This window comes from Vanellus vanellus, assembly GCF_965231255.1.
Source record: "Vanellus vanellus genome assembly, chromosome: 1".
Classification (NCBI taxonomy): domain Eukaryota; kingdom Metazoa; phylum Chordata; class Aves; order Charadriiformes; family Charadriidae; genus Vanellus; species Vanellus vanellus.
The window spans coordinates 75,436,999-75,454,893 of NC_138905.1; the positions used below are offsets into that span (position 1 = coordinate 75,436,999).

The 17,895-nt window shown below is 42.6% G+C and overlaps 1 protein-coding gene across 1 annotated transcript in view; it reads left to right on the plus strand.

The window, feature by feature from the left end:
* ABCC9 (ATP binding cassette subfamily C member 9) overlaps window positions 1-17,895 on the plus strand; it is a 78,950-nt gene extending 61,055 nt beyond the window's left edge. Inside the window, exons 32-41 of the mRNA XM_082480582.1 lie at window positions 1,820-1,922; window positions 4,298-4,399; window positions 7,064-7,184; window positions 8,158-8,288; window positions 8,874-8,952; window positions 12,315-12,423; window positions 12,661-12,764; window positions 13,475-13,608; window positions 13,968-14,030; window positions 16,195-17,895. Of these exons, the coding sequence (XP_082336708.1) occupies window positions 1,820-1,922; window positions 4,298-4,399; window positions 7,064-7,184; window positions 8,158-8,288; window positions 8,874-8,952; window positions 12,315-12,423; window positions 12,661-12,764; window positions 13,475-13,608; window positions 13,968-14,030; window positions 16,195-16,332 (1,084 nt within the window). The 3' untranslated portion in view covers window positions 16,333-17,895. The remainder of the gene's footprint in view (window positions 1-1,819; window positions 1,923-4,297; window positions 4,400-7,063; window positions 7,185-8,157; window positions 8,289-8,873; window positions 8,953-12,314; window positions 12,424-12,660; window positions 12,765-13,474; window positions 13,609-13,967; window positions 14,031-16,194) is intronic.

A 17,895-nucleotide genomic window follows, 5' to 3' on the forward strand; every position in this document is an offset into this window, starting at 1 on the left:
AGCCAGTGGTCAGCATGAAATGTTGTAACAAGCTTTATCAACCAGAACGATGTATCGAAACAGTAAATCGTAATTAAGGCCTGATGCTGATGTATGCTGAGTGCTTTTTGAGGCATTCAGAGGGGCCTTTCATCACGCTGTCTCCTGAGAAAGGTGAAGGAGCTTAGCATGTCAGGAGTCGAGTCGGTCAACTTTTCTTTACCTTGCAAAACGGCAACGTGGGCTTGGGTGGCTGAGAGCAAAAGGCGGCCCTAGGGAAGGACTAGGCATCGTAACCATCACTTGGGTTTTCCAGTATCTCTGGTGCTAACCTAAGCCATTTCATTTCCCTGCCTGTGCTCCACTGTCAACCAAACCTGAAGTCTCCAGCGGTTTTTGTCAGCAAGCTCGTATTTACTAATAGTCCTGTTAGTCATTCTCTGCAGTTTGAGTTCAGTATGTTCCAGGATAAAATAGAGCAGCTCCTCACATAACTTACCGCAAAGTAGCACAGTTGGATCAGAACGCAATTTCAGTGACCTTTGCTGTTTGTCATCTGACAGGATAAAAGTCTAAAACTGACCAGAAGATGAGCTGGACGTGGATGAAAAGATACAGATTGAGCATGTCATATTTTCCATTAGGAAAACAGGAGTTTTGCTGCCAGGAAGGCAGAGGAGCAGAATATTCAGTGCATCTTTGCTCCTCCCCACGTCATTACTGTTACCAGTTGTTGTTTTGGGGATGTTGCTTGCCATGTTTACAAGCTGTGCGGAGGGAAATAAAGTATCAGTGGGAAAAGGAGGAAGAGAAAGACGTTTCTGGCAGAAGAGAGGTTACAGGTGCTTCACAGCAGGGCCCTGAAACTTCGAAATGGAAGAGCTGGCCATTTAAAACAGATGATAAGCTGCTGAATGAAGCTCAGCTAGTTTATTCAAGTGAGGGTGTTCAGCAGACAGTAGAATGTGAAACAGCGAAATGGTTTCCATCTGACTGCAGGTCATACGTAAAGTACTGCAAGGTGCCATGAATTTAATACGCTTGCACCAACAGAGATTTCCCCGTTCCTTCCCAAAGCGTACCTCTGCTCTTAGGTGCTCTGACATCCTTGCACCGTTTTTTAAACATGAAGGACATTACATGGGAAAGGAGAGAAGCAAGTGACAGTTGAAGTAAAGCCACTCATTTTTGTAATTCAGAAATGATTGACGGCTCTCCCTCGTTGTAGCTGTCTGAGTTGCTTAGGCAATGGGTGACTGGCTGAGAAAACAGCTCAGCTGAGTAGCTGAAAGGTATTGATCCACTGATCAATCTACAGTCTACATTAGTTGAAGCCTTAGAGATGTCACTCCTGTTGAAGACTCCTGCAGCCGGCCAGGTAGCATCTGAAATCAGATTTTAAGCTGAGAGGTGAGCCCTCTGCTATTGCTTGTGAGGAAGAAGCGAGGGGCCACGGCAGCGCTCACCTGGGAGAGGACTGGAAGGCTGCAGCAGCCACAGTCCGCAGCTACGATGGCGGATATGCAGTGGGAAGTAAAACCTGTCCCTAGGATGCTGGCATTGCAGTCACCTTTAGGGGACAGGCTGTGATCCAAAACCTAGTGCAAGGTAATTGCCTGTGGAAGAAACTCCTCCCCACTGTACGTGTCACTCTGCCTGGCTAAGGAGAACCCTGGCAGCAGGTATGGGTCCTTAGGGAAGAGTTCTTAACCCAAAGTTTGGCAAAGAGAGAAAGGCAGAAGGTTTTGGTTTGGGGGGGAGGGAGAGAAGAGTCTAATGCTTCATCCTTTTGTGTATGAGTGTGTAATGTGTTGTAATATAACAACTTTGCTCTTGGCAGGCACGAAGCCCGATTTAAACAACGTATGCTGGAACTAACGGACACAAACAACATTGCCTATTTATTTCTATCGGCTGCCAACAGATGGCTGGAGGTCAGGACGGTACGTTCAGTTTAGTCCCAGCCACGGTTTTGAAACCTTGGAAGCAAACAGAGACTTTGCCTGATGCAGAGAAGATAATAACGAGAATTAATCTCGCGATGAGATTATACACACTGTTCCTTAAAATAGATCAGGATTGTTTATGTTAAACCCATAGGGTTTTTTCAGCTTTCTTGGCCAGTTGTAAGAAAATACAAGTCCCCCTCATCTTTCGCTGTTGTGATGTCTAGCGTCTGAAGAGAGTGCAAGAACAAACATTTACATAACTCGAAATAAGGCTTTCTCTACTACTGTGCAGCATCTGCAGACCTGCTGCAGCGGGAACTACTTTCAAAGCAGAGCAGGGCTTTCTAGTAGTTCTGTGAACTCTGCCATCATTCTGCCAGGGTAGTTTTAGGCGCCACTGAGCTTCCAGGTCCTGCGGTATCTCTCCAGCACCAGGTTTAAGCCCGCAGCTGTAATTTCAACGCCTCCTTTGCAGTGCCCTTCCTGCAGCTGTGAGGCCATACTGTTTGTGATTTTACTGTTCAATATCATGAAAGATGGCAGGACTAGACTCCAACTGAAAAACAGATGACAGGAGGGCACGACACAGCCACTGCCGGCGAGACAGGCTCCTGGCTTTCACGGGGGCTCTCCAGGGGGATCACAAGAGGAACTTCCCTGATCTGCAAGGCAAAGGGAGGCAAGCAAAATCACTGTGATTTCCTTATTCATCTGACACTAAAAGAGCAGTGAATAAACACAGCAGGGACCTGATTCTGCTAGACACAAATAGTAACAGGCAGGATTAATCCTCACATCAAAGGCTGTATCCTCACCTTCATTTCCTGGCACGCTGCCAGAGCAACAAAGTTGTGCCCCATTTCTTACCATGGCAAAGCTTTCCCTTTTGCATGAAGCTTTCAGCTCCCTGCAGCGTCCAAGATCAAGCTGAACTTGCTTCCAAATCAAAGACAGATAAATAAGAGAGCAGCAGCCAGTCCTGGAATAAGCTGTGGCAATGCCTGTTAATGTCTCACAGTCTTAGACTTGCTTACACGCGGAATGAATTTGATCCAAGAACATGCATTGCTTCATCATAGCATTAGAAATAATGTGGTCTTGCCAAGGAATAGTTTGTTTAGCTCTGCCGAATGGCACAGTGGTATTAAGGTCACTCAAAAGTTTGTAGGATTTAACAGCAACTGTGAAGTCCCAACCACTGATGGAGACTCGAGACTTGTGCTTCTACTTCCCTGTAGATGTTAAGTTCAAGTCTTTCATCTGCTCACCAATACTTTTTACAAGACAGATGAACTAGGCAGTCCTCATTTTAAATCTCAGAGGGAAAGACTCCAGGCAGGGTATTATCAGACAGGAGGGAAAAAAATGGATGGAAAATGCTAACCCTGTAATCCAAAGTAAATACAATGCAGGGAGCAGTGGGAGAGTGGGAATACCAGCAGTCTCATGAATCAGGCACCTTGACAACTGCATGAGATCACATGTGGCATTCATTTCAAAACTGAGCTACACATCAAGAAGATGGGTTGAAGCGCCTGCAAAGCTTTTGAGAAGTCAGATCTTTCTAACACAGCAATTTCTGTAAAGCAAGTCATCACCATGCAACAGAGCTGAGATCCGTCAGGTATCTACCATGGAATCACTCCAAAACTCAAAGTGCTGTGGCAGGAGCAAGGCTTAGTAACTTGTTTGCAGCACCACAACTACACAGCTACACTGCTTTCAGAGTCTACACTACCAACACCCACAGGGTGTTTCACTGCGGGCTGTGAGTGTATAGCAGGCTTGGGGATGCCTTCACCACCCACAGTGTCCCATTGCATGATGTAGACGCTTTAAGTCAGTCTGCCCGCTTGTGCCCATAAAACATGTGCGTTACCTTTATAAATTCTACCAAAATTCTTCATGGAGTTTCTGAAGTCACTGATACTTCTCTTTTTTGGGGAGGCAAAACCATGTTTGAGAAGACCCGAAGGGGAGTGGAGAGAGTGGAACTGATTTGTTTTAGCGGTAGGAATTAGGGGTGTCAGTATTATCATGTTTTTATTGTTTTTTTTTTTTTATGTGGTCATTAGATTTTTTTGATACCTGCTCTTTTTGGGGTGGCCACAATAAGATACCCCAGCCCAACTGGACTTGCAGAAAATGCTGGCCCTTTTCCCTTGTGTTCAGCAAGTTCATTTAGAGTGTTTCAGGTTGGGCACCAAAACCCCTAACCTTTTCCAGGAAAAACAACCCAGAATTAAGGACTAGGTGTCATTATAGAAATAATCCTTAGAAAATCAAATGTGCTCTGTATCTGAAGAAATTTCATTGTTGTTGCGGTTTAACATTGTCTAGAATCTTTCTCGCCCTCTCTGTCATTCCAGGATTACCTCGGTGCCTGTATAGTTCTGACTGCGGCTGTCACTTCCATCACTGAAGGACCTAACTCAGGGTTTGTGGGGCTAGGTCTCCTGTACGCTCTGACGGTATGTACCAAGGCAAAGCGTCAGAACTTTCAGACCAACGTGTTAATTCTATGGTATCTTTAAAAATACATATACTCAGTTATCTTCCAGTTTTCTTAATCTTGAAAAAAAACAATCTTGCAAATAATGGATTCGAGCCAAAGTTGAGAGAGTTCAGGGCAACTTGGACATGCTTCAGTTTTTATGAGCCAATGAAAAAAAAACAACCATTCCCAGGCCCTGCGTGCTCCCAAGCAGAGCAGGAAAATTAAAAATGCGTAAGAGGACCTGCTGTGCACTCTGTTTTGCACAACACAGTGTTGATTCCGCCTGTATATGGCAAAACCTGCCAGAAAATACTATCCCACAGACTGTCATAACCTGAGTAATGTTTAACCAAAGACCAAATAAATAATTGCTGAAGAACCAGAAATGCCAGTTCTAGTTTTTGAAGGAAACTACTCAGAGGCTCAATATTGTCCATGAAATTCTGAATGGATTTGGGGACTGGGACCTTTCGGGCTGGTAGGCATGGTTCGTCATAACAGGTAGCAGTAAGAAAGCAGTGCATTATGAACATAGAGTGAGTACGATCACCATAGAGAGTAGAAATATCACTGAATTAACCACAAGAGCGGGGACAAAAGTAGGATGAGGGTAATGGCAGGAAGAATTTTTGAAATAATAGCTAACATGGCAGAAAACTGCCTGCTTTATGGCACTGGTATGAGGGAGGGATATGGATATGGGTCTAACACTGAGATTTGGCTTTGCATGTAAACTCTGGCAAGCCCATGGTTACAACAGAAAGTTCTCAACAGCTGCCTTAGGGTGGCCTTAGATCCCCTTCATGCCGCTGTTGCAGCACTGTGAGAATCTGCCAGCAAGTGAGAATCAGTCCCAGGGCTTCAACTTCACTCTGAAAACATTCCTGGTAATCCTGCTTCATTAGCAGAGATCTGGAAGCGCCAAGATGTCTGCATCATCTTTGGCTTCTTTGTATTTAGTCTGTATTTGCAAACAGATCGTTAGTGCAAATTAGCCCTTTGCTGAAATCTGGCACAGCAGAGGAAGAAATGCTGCAGTCACCAGGCGATTACCTGTCTCTGTCCTGCCCCACAATAACACTGATGAAACTTGGAATGCAGTTGGATCGTTACCTGCGTCCCCTGACAGGTTTTTGAATCATTTCTCTTTGGAGCTAAAAGAGACCCGATGTTTGGACGTGGATGAGAGCAAACTGTTTGTACCAACATTGGGTTTACAGTAGACATCCATAAGCTTATTCTCTCCCCTTGTATAAACACAGCCAACTCCCTTGCACAACTGCCGTGAAGGCTGGAATAATGGGTAGAGCCTTTTGGATGCCAGGCTCTGTTATCCACTCTGCCAGATCTACGATTGCAGCCTGCTACTCCGCAACAGCAGTTCTGCAGCGTGTTTAGCTTATCTGCAAACGTACCCTCTTCTATAACCTCCTGACTCAAAGACTGGACTCCGAATAAGTGGGTTTCTGAACAACAAAGAAAATAATACCCCCTAGAATAACTCTATCCTAAGGATAAAGCAAGCAATTAAACCCTCTAGATTGATGACAAGTGTTATTGCTGAATCCCAGTGAAAATTATTTACTGTATGACTATTGCATCGATATTAGGTTAGTGGAAAAGAAGTAGGGCTGGGTGATTTATTCATAATAAATTCTTATTTGGCAGATTCAGCAATATCCCCCAAATAAATGACAAAACCCTTCTCTTAATGAGTTTGTGTATAGGATGTTCTTTCTCACTGCCTAAGTTAAGTTTCTAATCCTTTATTCAGGCATGGAAAGCACCTCAATTTTTAAAGGTGCTTGGCAACCAACTGTTCATAATAAGATGAGTTGTTTTTTTTTTTTATATGAGCACCTAAATAAAGACTTAGGAATGTTTAGGAAATTGCTTTACAATTTTCAGCCTTAAATAGTCAGTCCTGCCTAGAGATCAGTTTCTCTAAGCTACTGGGTATTGTTAGACAACTAATTATCAACTATTATCTACTACAAGTAATACCTTTACTACTGATCAAATCCTTTTGATTACAAATGGGAATAAAAACCAAGAAGGAAATACCACTGAGCTGATAATACATTTTTTCTCATACATTCCCTATGCTAAAAAACCTCACATTTTCCACAGAGACAAATGAATTATCTAAATAGGCACAGAAGGAAACAGAGGTGAAATGGCCATCAAATCTCTGAAGTATATTTGCAAATCTTTAGTTGCAGTCTTTGAAAGATTAGAAAATGCAGTATTTCCAAACATTACTTCCAGTTTTGATTTTTTATGTTTAAAGAAGATGCCTTTCAGTTCTGATTACTAGATGCCAAGAACAAGAGATTCCCTTAATCAGTCACATTGTCAGACAGTAGGTACAACCTTTCCATATTTCTCCTTCAAAAAACAAGGATGAGAACACTGAGCGCTAAATTACTATGTCAGGGTTTTTTTCTGTTGGAGTATGACAGGCTTATTGCGTATTTGATGATGTTGCACTGAGTCTTGAACTGTTGTACTGTCAATAAGAGACCCGCTGTGCTGAGTCAGGCCAAAGACTTACAAATTTATCCAACCTTTATTCGCAAACAGGTAGATGAACAGACAGAAGGCTGAACCTTGTCCTTGTTTTCATTTTGTGATGCAGATAACCAACTATTTGAACTGGGTGGTGAGGAATCTGGCTGATCTGGAGGTGCAGATGGGTGCGGTAAAAAAAGTACACAGCTTCCTGAACATGGAGTCGGAGAACTACGATGGCTACTTGGGTACTGCACTCTAATTTTTGGGAGGTTTAATGCGGCAATGAGAAAGCACGGTAGACTTAGTCATGTAAACTGTATACGCCTCTTTGGCCAAAATCTGTTCTCATTGACATGTAGGAACTCCACTGATCTAAGTGACAAGGATAGCCAAAAGCAGCTATGAGATATGTAGCCCACGCTACTCAACATTAAACCCCCCTGCCAAATGCCAGGGAGACAGAGCGCAGCCCTGTAGTACAATCAGAAACTACCAGGGCACAGTTATAGATGGGACGAACAAAATGTCCACGTAGCTCTTCAGAAAACACAAATATGGACACAAATTAGAAATGCACTAACAATCCCATGCTTTGCAGCAAAGGGGGTCTACAGGACAGGGGTGCGTTGGCAATCAGACCTCAGGAACTCTTCCCTGAACTGCACGTTGCTGTTTGGACTCCTCTTATTTCAAATTGGCTTTGTTCGGTATTTTGGAAGTGCTTGAAGTGCAAGGCCAAAACACTCGCAGGTCAGCAAGCTTCCCTGGAAAGCCAAGCCCTTAGTCTGGAGACAAAACCTGCCTGTGTATTTGCAAATTAAGATGAAATATGAGCTGTGATAATGTCAACAGCTCATGTTGTACGGCAGTAACAACATCCTTCATTGCACTGCCCTTCCTGTGCCGGTTACTGACCGCAGAACATGTTAACACTGCGCTGACACCACATTCTTCTCTACTCGTTTGGCTTCTTCCCGTTTCACTGCCAAGAGCCATTTTGGCATTTGCCCTCTCGTCTTACGTGTTGAGATCTGGAAGCTAAGTGCTAACCTGCCTGCCAGGCAGTTCCCAGCTCCCCCTCGGCAGGGAACCAGGACTCCATTTCTCGAGTGGCTTCGGGAAGGTGCCAAGGCAGGAGAGAGGGGGAAAGGGGAATGTCATAAAAGGTGACCCTCTGATAGCATTCCTTTGGGTTTTTTTTACTGTTAACTATTTCAGATCCCTCTCAAGTCCCAAAAGACTGGCCCCAAGAAGGGGAAATCAAGATTGAAAATTTGTGCGTTCGATATGAGAACAACCTGAAGCCTGTTCTTAAGCACGTTAAGGCATATATCAAACCAGGACAAAAGGTACTGTGCCAAGCAATTGCCTATCATCCTCATTCTGGAGCAGATCCTTCCTTAGTGTGTTTCCTTTCCTAAGGTGGCAGAACAGCAAGAATAACAATTTGCAGTGACATCTATATACATTGATGGTCCTCTCTGAGGTCCCTGGGCATGGATCAAGAAATTTTCACTGATGACATCTTATTCTTGGCTGGGAATTCCTTCCAAGAATCCCATTTCTTTCCAAGTCCACTGCCTTTGCATAGAGTGAGCCTAGGTGCCCAGATGAGATTAGATGAACACCAGACTGGAACTGAGTGAAAAAGCAAGAATATTTCACATTTCAGCACATAGTGTCATTGGAGTCCAGGTCAAAACGATGAAGTTTCAAAAATGTTCCTGGGACAACTCCTCACGATGCTGAGAGGTAGAAAATAGGAGTGTGCTTGCCATGCTCTTTTGGTTTTTTCCCTGGCATCTGCCACTGGCCACTGGGAAGGACCTTTCTTCTCACCAGTAGGCCAGTCGAGTCCAGCTTTCCCAGAAGGACTGCAAGTATGATTTACAGCTTCCCTGTATAAGTAAGTGACATCTTGCTTTCTTTTGCAGGTTGGGATCTGTGGTCGTACTGGCAGCGGCAAGTCATCCCTGTCTTTGGCGTTCTTCAGAATGGTGGACATATTTGATGGTTAGTTTTCACTGGACTACATGGTCACTCCTAACCTGGTCCCCCTTTATTTCTTGAGAAGAAGTACGGAGACTTTTTGATAGTTTATATCCCAGCTCTCTGGCTCGGAAGATACTTGATTAGAGTGGGGCTTGTTATGCCTGATCCTTCAAAGTACAAAGTGTCCTACTGTGAGGAGCACTTGGTTCTTCCAGGAAATGTTACGCACAGATTACACTTCTAATATTTTTTTAAATTTTTTTTGCGTATGCTCTGACAAAAAAAAAAAAACAGGCCATTTTTTAAGTAGGAGGAAAAAATATGCAACTCTCTGGAGCCTCTAAATTTCTCCCTAAAGAATAACTGCATTAACTTATGATAGCTGTCAAAATGTTAGCAGAATAGAAACTAGGATTTAACAAGTCCATTCCCTTGATATTTATTTTTTATTTTATTGTGGTTTCCCACAACTACAGCAGAAACTGACTAGAGGTTTTGGAAACATTTTGCTGTGTTTTCACTCTTGCAGCATTTCACTCTCCCAGCTAACTGGAATGAACCGGTATGCAGCAATATGCACCCTGGCATTTATGATACATATATGTATGTACTGTTGCAGGAGTATGGAAACCTACTGGAAAGTCATTTTTTTTTTTTGTTTCAAAGACTTCCATGCTTCTAATTTAGCCGTTGTACATGGAACATTTGCTAGGGAAGCCCCAGTAGGATGTGGGAGGTTAAGTAATGCAGCTAATACTTGCTTTTGTTGTGGTTCTGTGCCTATATGTATCTATGGTAATAGGTTTCTGACTAATGACCGGGGTTCCTGGCTATATAAATAGTGCAAACAAATAATAGTTATATTTATGGCCACCTTTAGGTTTCCTTCTACTTTAATCTTCTTTCTGTATCTTTTCTTTGTCTGTTCCTTCTGTATCCCTGATTTTTCCCAATGGGAATGCCTAAGTCTTTTCTAATCAAGCTCTGTTTATCCTTTGTGTATATCTCTCTCTCAGCTAGACCCATATTTGGCCTCTATGCTGGTCCACTTCTGGGTGGAGTCCTGGCTCTAATAAAAGTTACATAACAAGATTTCGAGTAACTTTACTGGAGCCAGATTTCATTCATGTTGTCCATCTTGGTTCCTTATGACTCTGTTATTTCTTTGAATTTGTATGTGTTCCATGTTATTCCTCTACTCTCACTTCTTTTTTTCTCCTTTAGTATTTCCCTTCTCTTGCCCTCTTTTCAAACCAGCTCTTTTCTCTTCTGTCTTGCTTGGCCGCCCCTCATTACTTTCCTGAATTCCCAATTCCTCTCTAATTTACTTTTCCCCTTAGGGCCCCTCATCTGCTCTTCTCTTTTCCTTGAACGCCGTGGCTTCTATCAAAAATGCATTTCCCTATTCCCAATGCATGCCATAATATTTTTTCTCTCATTAGTCTACCTCGTCTCCTGCTAACCCTCGCTCATGTCCTTATTTGTGAAGAAAAGGAATTGCTTAAGTTTATGCAACCACCAATGTCTCATGCTGAAGTCTTACGATCTGTTTCAGACTTTCTGAAAGTCTGAAAACAGTTGGACTTTGCACCCTACAGATGAAATCTTGGTCCCTCTGAACTTCTCATAAAAGCATAAGACTAATGGTAGTCCAACTAGGTGGAGATTAAGTCTTTCATCGAAACAGAGCCACATAGATTAAACTACAAAATGCAGTATCATGACAATTGGGAGCGACAGAAGAGGCATACATGCAGAGCTTTGAATATCCATGTGTTTGCCAGTTCACCGTTAGGTTCTCACTGTTGGGAGAGAGAACTGATGAACTCAATGTTAGGTATTTCCCAGGTCTGAGTGCAGCTGCCCAGAGAAGTAATCCACAGGGAAACTGCAGAAGTGACCCTGATGAAAATACCCCTCACCATACCCTCATTCAGCCTGCCCTGGCCCACCCCTTCCCCATAACCCAGAGGAAGTTTCTGTGTCCAGGGAAAGTCAGTGGGGACAGTAGTTCCTGAGTTTTGTTTGAGAATTCAAGGGAAGAGATTCCTTCTGCCCTTCTCACCCTCTTCTACTTACAGAGCAGCCAACCAGTTTCTCCTGTACGTTTCTCCCATCTCCCTTGCCTGAATATCAGCAGTTGCCACACCCAGCACATCATAAATCAGATTTTCAGATGAGATCCATATGCTCATTGACCCGAAGTAGTGACTAGAAAAGGAAAAATCCTCTTACTTTACCAAGTATCCCAGCTGTTGCAGCAACTTCTTGTCGGGGAATGAACTACTAGTTTAAGGAGTGATTAATGTGACAGCTTCCAGTAATCTTAAGTTAACAGAACAGTATGTGGCTAATTCACAACCAAATGCTCAAATGAAACTGAGCTGTAGGAACCAGCATGAATGGTATTAAAATGCCTTGGAGTAGGACATCCTTTTTGCGATCTGCCTCTTGTTAAAAAGTTAATGCTACCCCATTCCTTCTAGAGTTTGAAGGATAGTTTTGGCTCCTGATGAGGAGATCTTATTCCGGCCTTCCAGTACCTAAAGGGGTACTTCCCCAGGAGAGCTGGGGAAGGACTTTTTACTGGGGCATGTAGATAGGACGAGGGGGAATGGCTTTAAACTGGAAGAGGGCAGGTTTAGATTGAACATTAGGAAGAAATTTTTCACTTTAAGGGTGGTGAGGCACTGAAACAGGTTGCCCAGAGAGGTTGTTGAGGCCCCATCCCTGGAGGTGTTTAAGGCCAGGCTGGACGTGGCCTTGGGCAACCTGGTCTAGTGGGAGGTGTCCCTGCCTATGGCAGGGGGGTTGGATCTCAATGATATTCAAGGTCCCTTCCAACCTAAACCATTCTATGATTCTATGATGATGTGATGTAGGGGTTGCAGATACATACATATATTATGCAAAAGAAATTGTGCACAATCTCAAATTGAATATCTTCTGCAACTGTTAAGGAGAACAGAGAAAGGCACGGGACGTGGCTAATTATGTAAGTTGCTCTTGTTCTCACTCTGTTTGGCTGTAAAGCTCAGGTTGCCCCATAATAAACTATCCTTCTGGTGCTATCAATAATCACATAGCATGGGAGCCACTTATTTCCTTCAAGGGAAAGTGGCGGGGCGGGGGGGGGGGGGGGGGGGGGTGAACAAAGAGCAAGGCAACAGTATCACTAATTAGCTGGGTACCCTCTGGTTTGCGTTACAACGTGAATACATTCACCTTCCCGATGTTTATACAATGGTGCTGCGAGATCGCAGAGGCGCGCTGCCTCATTGGAGTCCAGCCCCAACTAGTTGTTTTCTCTTTCTGTCTGCTACCTGCAGATCACACGCTTTGCGCAATTCCCTCACGTGTCTTCTGCATGTTGTTTTAAACAGGGAGGATAGTGATTGACGGAATAGACATCAGCAAATTGCCTCTTCACACTCTCCGTTCCCGACTCTCTATTATTCTCCAGGATCCAATATTGTTCAGTGGCTCCATCCGGTAGGTGTATGCCATCAGGGGGTGACAAGCAGCATTGCACGGCGTGTTTATGATGGGCGCTGTGGAACAGGAAGGGATGTAAAAGGGAAGGAACCTTCCCAGCTCAGTCCAATCTGTCTACACAGTTTGTCCAAGGGAAAGTCAAGTGACACGCACTATGCCAAAATGTTCCTTTGCAGAACACCTGAATGAACTGTAATTGCAGTAACAAGACTCCTGTTATGGTTTTCTTTGCAGCTTTAATTTGGATCCAGAATGCAAGTGCACTGATGATAGACTCTGGGAAGCTTTGGAGATTGCTCAGTTGAAGAACATGGTCAAGTCATTGCCAGGAGGCCTTGGTATGTCTCAACCAAGTCTCTGGAAACACAGACCAATAATGAAATTACACATGTATGAACTGACACACATATAAACAGATATATGGGATCTTAAGCTCGGAACCATCATGTAGGAGTTGATAAGCACCTAATGAATATTCTGTCTCTATGCTAGAGAGAACATTCTTATTAAGAAGCTGAAGAGTAATCCGGTTTTCCACTCATTGCAGAAAAATCCTGGAGCACCTCAGCATCATAGTGGGGTGACTAGTCAGCAAAGACATAAAATAGAGCAGTTTTACCTCCCCTCCTTCAGCGGAATCTGGCTCTGCCAGCAGAGCTGTAGCTCTTGTCTAGAACACTGACGGAGCATTTTGCTTATCATTTCAGATCTGGTTCATGAAGGAAACTCACATACTTCCTTCCACATTAAGTGTATTTCGTATTACTAAGATATTATCCTGCAGCCTAGCAGATTTGCTAGCTATTTGTGCCAACTATTTGCTTAATAATATATTGCTCCTTTCCCAGGAAGCTGTGCTCACTTTTGGGTATCACTCCATTACAGTATTCAGTCAAGATTATGCTTCTTGGCTTTTATAGGGATTTTGCTTGACCCCGGAACAGCGCACAACCAGAGCTTTCACGGCGCCCAAAATCAGTGGGTCCTGACTGTATGAATGCACAGCATTTCAGTGGTGCGGCATTCAAAGTAACTGATTTTATTACAGATGCAATGGTAACAGAAGGTGGAGAGAACTTCAGTGTAGGGCAAAGGCAGCTCTTCTGTCTGGCCCGAGCCTTCGTCCGCAAGAGTAGCATTCTCATCATGGATGAAGCCACAGCATCTATTGACATGGCCACAGTGAGTATAGCAATTAGCACTATCGATGCATGGATCTACTAGGAGAGGAGGCATCATCTTCCCTAAATGTCAGCCTTGAGATCTCTTTAGCAGAAAAAACTGACAGCTTTTTTTGCCTCTCTCTTGTGTTTGGTTTCAGCCATTGCTGTTGATGTGTTTTGGGAACTGATGCCTATAGTGAGGGGAAAAAAGACAAAATGAAATGTTTTAGAATATCCCCTGTGCGGCATTTCGTTACTGAAAATCTGGTGCACAGATCAGAGATCGTATGGAATACAATCCTCTCTTATGTGCTTGACGACATATGAGTTAAAATGTAAAAGGATGGAGTAACTGAAGTAAGCCTTTTCCTTTGACAGGAAAACATTTTGCAGAAGGTTGTGATGACTGCCTTTGCAGACCGCACAGTTGTAACAATAGCGGTAAGTACTGATACCAGCAGCAAATGCTCTCTTTCCTCATTCCTCAGGCAGTTAATCTTGCCTTTCACCAGTCAAACATCACTACATAAAACTAAAAACATCAAAAAATTAAAAGACAAGGTCAGAATATATCCAGATACTAGAATAAGTCAAGACACATACTATCGACCTGAACTTTTCCAGTAAATGCTATCTTGCAAGTGGGTCAAATTAAAACATTTAGATCTGAAGAACCAAACACAGGGACCTTAAGCATCTACACTGTCTACAAGAAAATGTAAAGTCATTCTCACAAAAAAAAATTGAAACTGGACCCATGGGTTAAACCATTATCGAAAGTTGAGTCAAAATCTAGATTTGAATTTTGCCTCTAAAGTCTATGCATGTATAGTGTCTACAACTGTGGCACTAATTTATAAAAGGAGCTGAGATTTCAAAAGCTTGTTGGTGTGGTTTCTCAAGTTGGGTTATCTTTTCTTTCAGAATAGAAATTTGGTTTTATGGTAAAGATTTTAAAAGTTGGAATCAATGGGAATTGCTCAAAAATGAATATCTGTTCAACTAAGGGTTTATGATATTTTTTCCTGTTTTCCTGCCATTTCTAGTACCCCAAAGTTCCATATATCTGTGCAGGTATGCACGTGTATGTGCATACGTGTACATGCATATGCATGTACACACATACATATTGCTCCACCTTGTGATGGCAGACTTACTCAACAAACAGATGTTTTATCCATGAGATAAATACGTGTTTCAACAGCTGTTTCCCTCGCTTTGTCTGGAATCCAGTCCTGCGGTTAGAGATTAGAGTTACGTCTCCTGGACTCTGGTTTCAAGTCTGTCAGTGACTAGTTTGTGTCAAGCAAACCACTTAACCTAGCTCATTTGCAACAGGCTCTAAGGTTCTCCGATGCGTAAATGCTGAAAAGATGCTAGCAGTAAGCGTATTCTCCTCCAGTTACCTGCCATTCAAATTTTCAGTATTGTTCTTCTGACTGAAATCTCATTTTTCTTTTGCTTTGCCTTTCCAAAGTCAGCGTCTCAAGCGAAATGGCACACTTTAACATTTAGCTTTCCTCACAGAGTTGGCTTCATTTCCTTCCTCTCTTCATTCATGGCTGATCCTTCCTTCACCCACCTGTTTTTCTTTTCTTTTTTCCAGCATCGCGTATCTCACATCTTGGACGCCAATATTGTCCTAGTCCTTTCTGAGGGCTTTCTAGTTGAATGTGACACTGCCTCAAACTTACTCCTCAAAGAGGACGGCCTGTTCACCACTTTGGTGAAGACTCACAAGTAGACTCTCTCAGTCCACACTATTCGCGAGACTTCTGGCTCTTTGGTAGTTATTTTTACCTCTTTAGTTTCCTTTCACTCTGCTTCCTTTCTACCTACCGCACAGCTTCTGAGATGACAGTGCAAGAAGGTGTTTATTGTGTGGTTCCGGGGTTTGTTTAATTTCATGACTGTCTATGCTGACTATATTTATCTAAAGCTTAGACAGGCAGCTAACATTGAACCTATAATGTTAGAGGAATCCACTCCATAAAGTATTCCCTGATCTTCAGTGCAATATCACGCTTTTAGAGTCCATCCTGTCTATACCTGACTGGCTGTATTCATAAGGCATTGAAGTCAAACTCAACCTGGTTTCATTCCTGTTGCCTACGGGGCTGAACTATTGCCTGTAGCACGCACATATTTAATCTTAGGGGGAGCTAATTGATTTACAGAAGGAGACAGCCCGGGAGTGCCCTCAGCTAGACGCAGAGCAGACAGTCAGGGTACAGAGGCCAAGGAGCGGAGCGGGACGCTAAGCCAGCTGACGGTGCAGGCATACCCAGGATGTTTCTCACCCATATCTCCTAAAGGGGAAGATGTTTGTCAGTGATGCCGTAAGATTTATTCCAACAGCTGTGCTGTCCATAATGGCAATTAGCAGACCGAAAGTGAAGTGCGTGCTTGAGTATTTTCAGGCTTGGTGCCAGAGGCTGTAAAGTAATTGGAGATCTCTTCAGATTAAAGATATAGTACAAGGACCTACTCCAAACACCACAAGGATAGCCTTTCACCAACTTGGTATGCCTTGCATTAGGCCCCTTAATGAACTGCAGTGAGAATTATCATAACAAAAACTTCCGTATGCTTTTCTTTACGGCAGCATCGGGTTCACACCATCCTAACGGCAGACCTGGTCATCGTCATGAAGCGAGGGACCATTTTAGAATATGATACGCCCGAGAACCTACTTTCTCAAGAAGATGGCATCTTTGCTTCATTTGTCCGGGCTGACATGTGAAGAATCACGTGATGCATTTTAACAGCTTATTTTTAAACAAATGCAATGCAAATATTTTCTATTCAATGTAACATCACTTTTATTTTTTAGAGCATCTTTCTTCACACTTCCATCTTCCAAAATAATAAAACCTATTGCAATACATGTATGCCTCAAAGCAATAAAAATGTCACTTCATTCAAAAGTTATTAAACTTCACACACACACACAGAGGCAGAAGTTTTTATTTCCTGGCAATTTGGCATTTTCCGTAGTGACTTTCTTTTCTTTTATAGAAAGCAAAAGAATGCGCTGCTCTTATAAACTGCATATGTTATGCTGGAACCGGCAATCAAATCGTGCAGTTTGTCAAGGAAATGAGAGATCCCCAGAAGCATTCTGTCCCCAGAGGGGAAAAATTAACAACAACAAAAAAATACAAACCTGTAACACTTGGGGCAATCTGCTGCATTCCAAAGGCATAAACTTTGCTCTTCAAGTTGTAGTGGAGGAGCAGTGAATGAGGGAAAGGAATTTTATCAGAAGTAAGGAAATTCTTCCTGTTCTTCACTTTAGTTTGCACACTGTAGTTGGCACGGTACTATTTTTAAGTGCAATGATGGCTTATCCCTACAGCCAGTTCCTAAAACCATATTTGTGCTGCAAACTTTCTTCAAAGATGTAAATCATCCTATAATTAAGCATGCTTTGATAGGCTTATAGTGGAATTTTGTACACTATCTTAAGACTTTGTATTAAAAATAATCTGAATTTATAAAATTGATATTAGTCAATCTTTTAAACATGTCCACTAAAATATTCTACTTAAAATGCCATGTAATTAGCCAACCACTAATTGTTTTGTATGTCCTTAGTCCTTCACATTATTTTTTATCCTGGGACAACCTTTCTTTTCCTTTACACATTTCTGGCATACCTCTAAATCAGATCTAGTCCAAGAAGGTATGATTTTCAAATTGTTTCTGTATCTTCAAGAATTTAGGTGAATTTAGATACATATTTGCATCATGCAGCTTTGAAAAGGTTGCTTGCACTTGACTAACGCATATGGGTAGATTCTGAACCACGACAACTGCACAATGGCCACTAAACCTCCAGAAGGAGTTTCACAGACACTTTCAAAGGCAGAGTTTGAGACATCAGCTTCACTAGGACTAGTCAATGTGATTCTTGTTCATCTATTGTTATCAGATTTAAGAAGACCTCGAGGTGGGCTTAAGCCTATTTCTAGTGTAATGAAAAGAACATAAGGCACAGTACTTGGCAATAAAAACTGCGGTGAATTTTGCAATCGTAGGACTTAGAATTGGAATTACATTCAGTCTAGTAGTGTAAAAAGGATACAGTGGTTTACCTTTTCTTCCCCCCCCCCCCTTTTAACTATTGGAAATAAAAGCTGTGTGACACAACTAAACAAAAAAAACCTCAGTCTTGAACATTTTATGAGGGGAAGTACTTCTGTGATTTCCCTGTCTGCTGCTGTGAAAAGTTTTTGCTCTTTTCTGGATTAATTCCCTGTGTTGAACTTTGTCATACACAGAAAATAAAAAAATAAAGCAGATG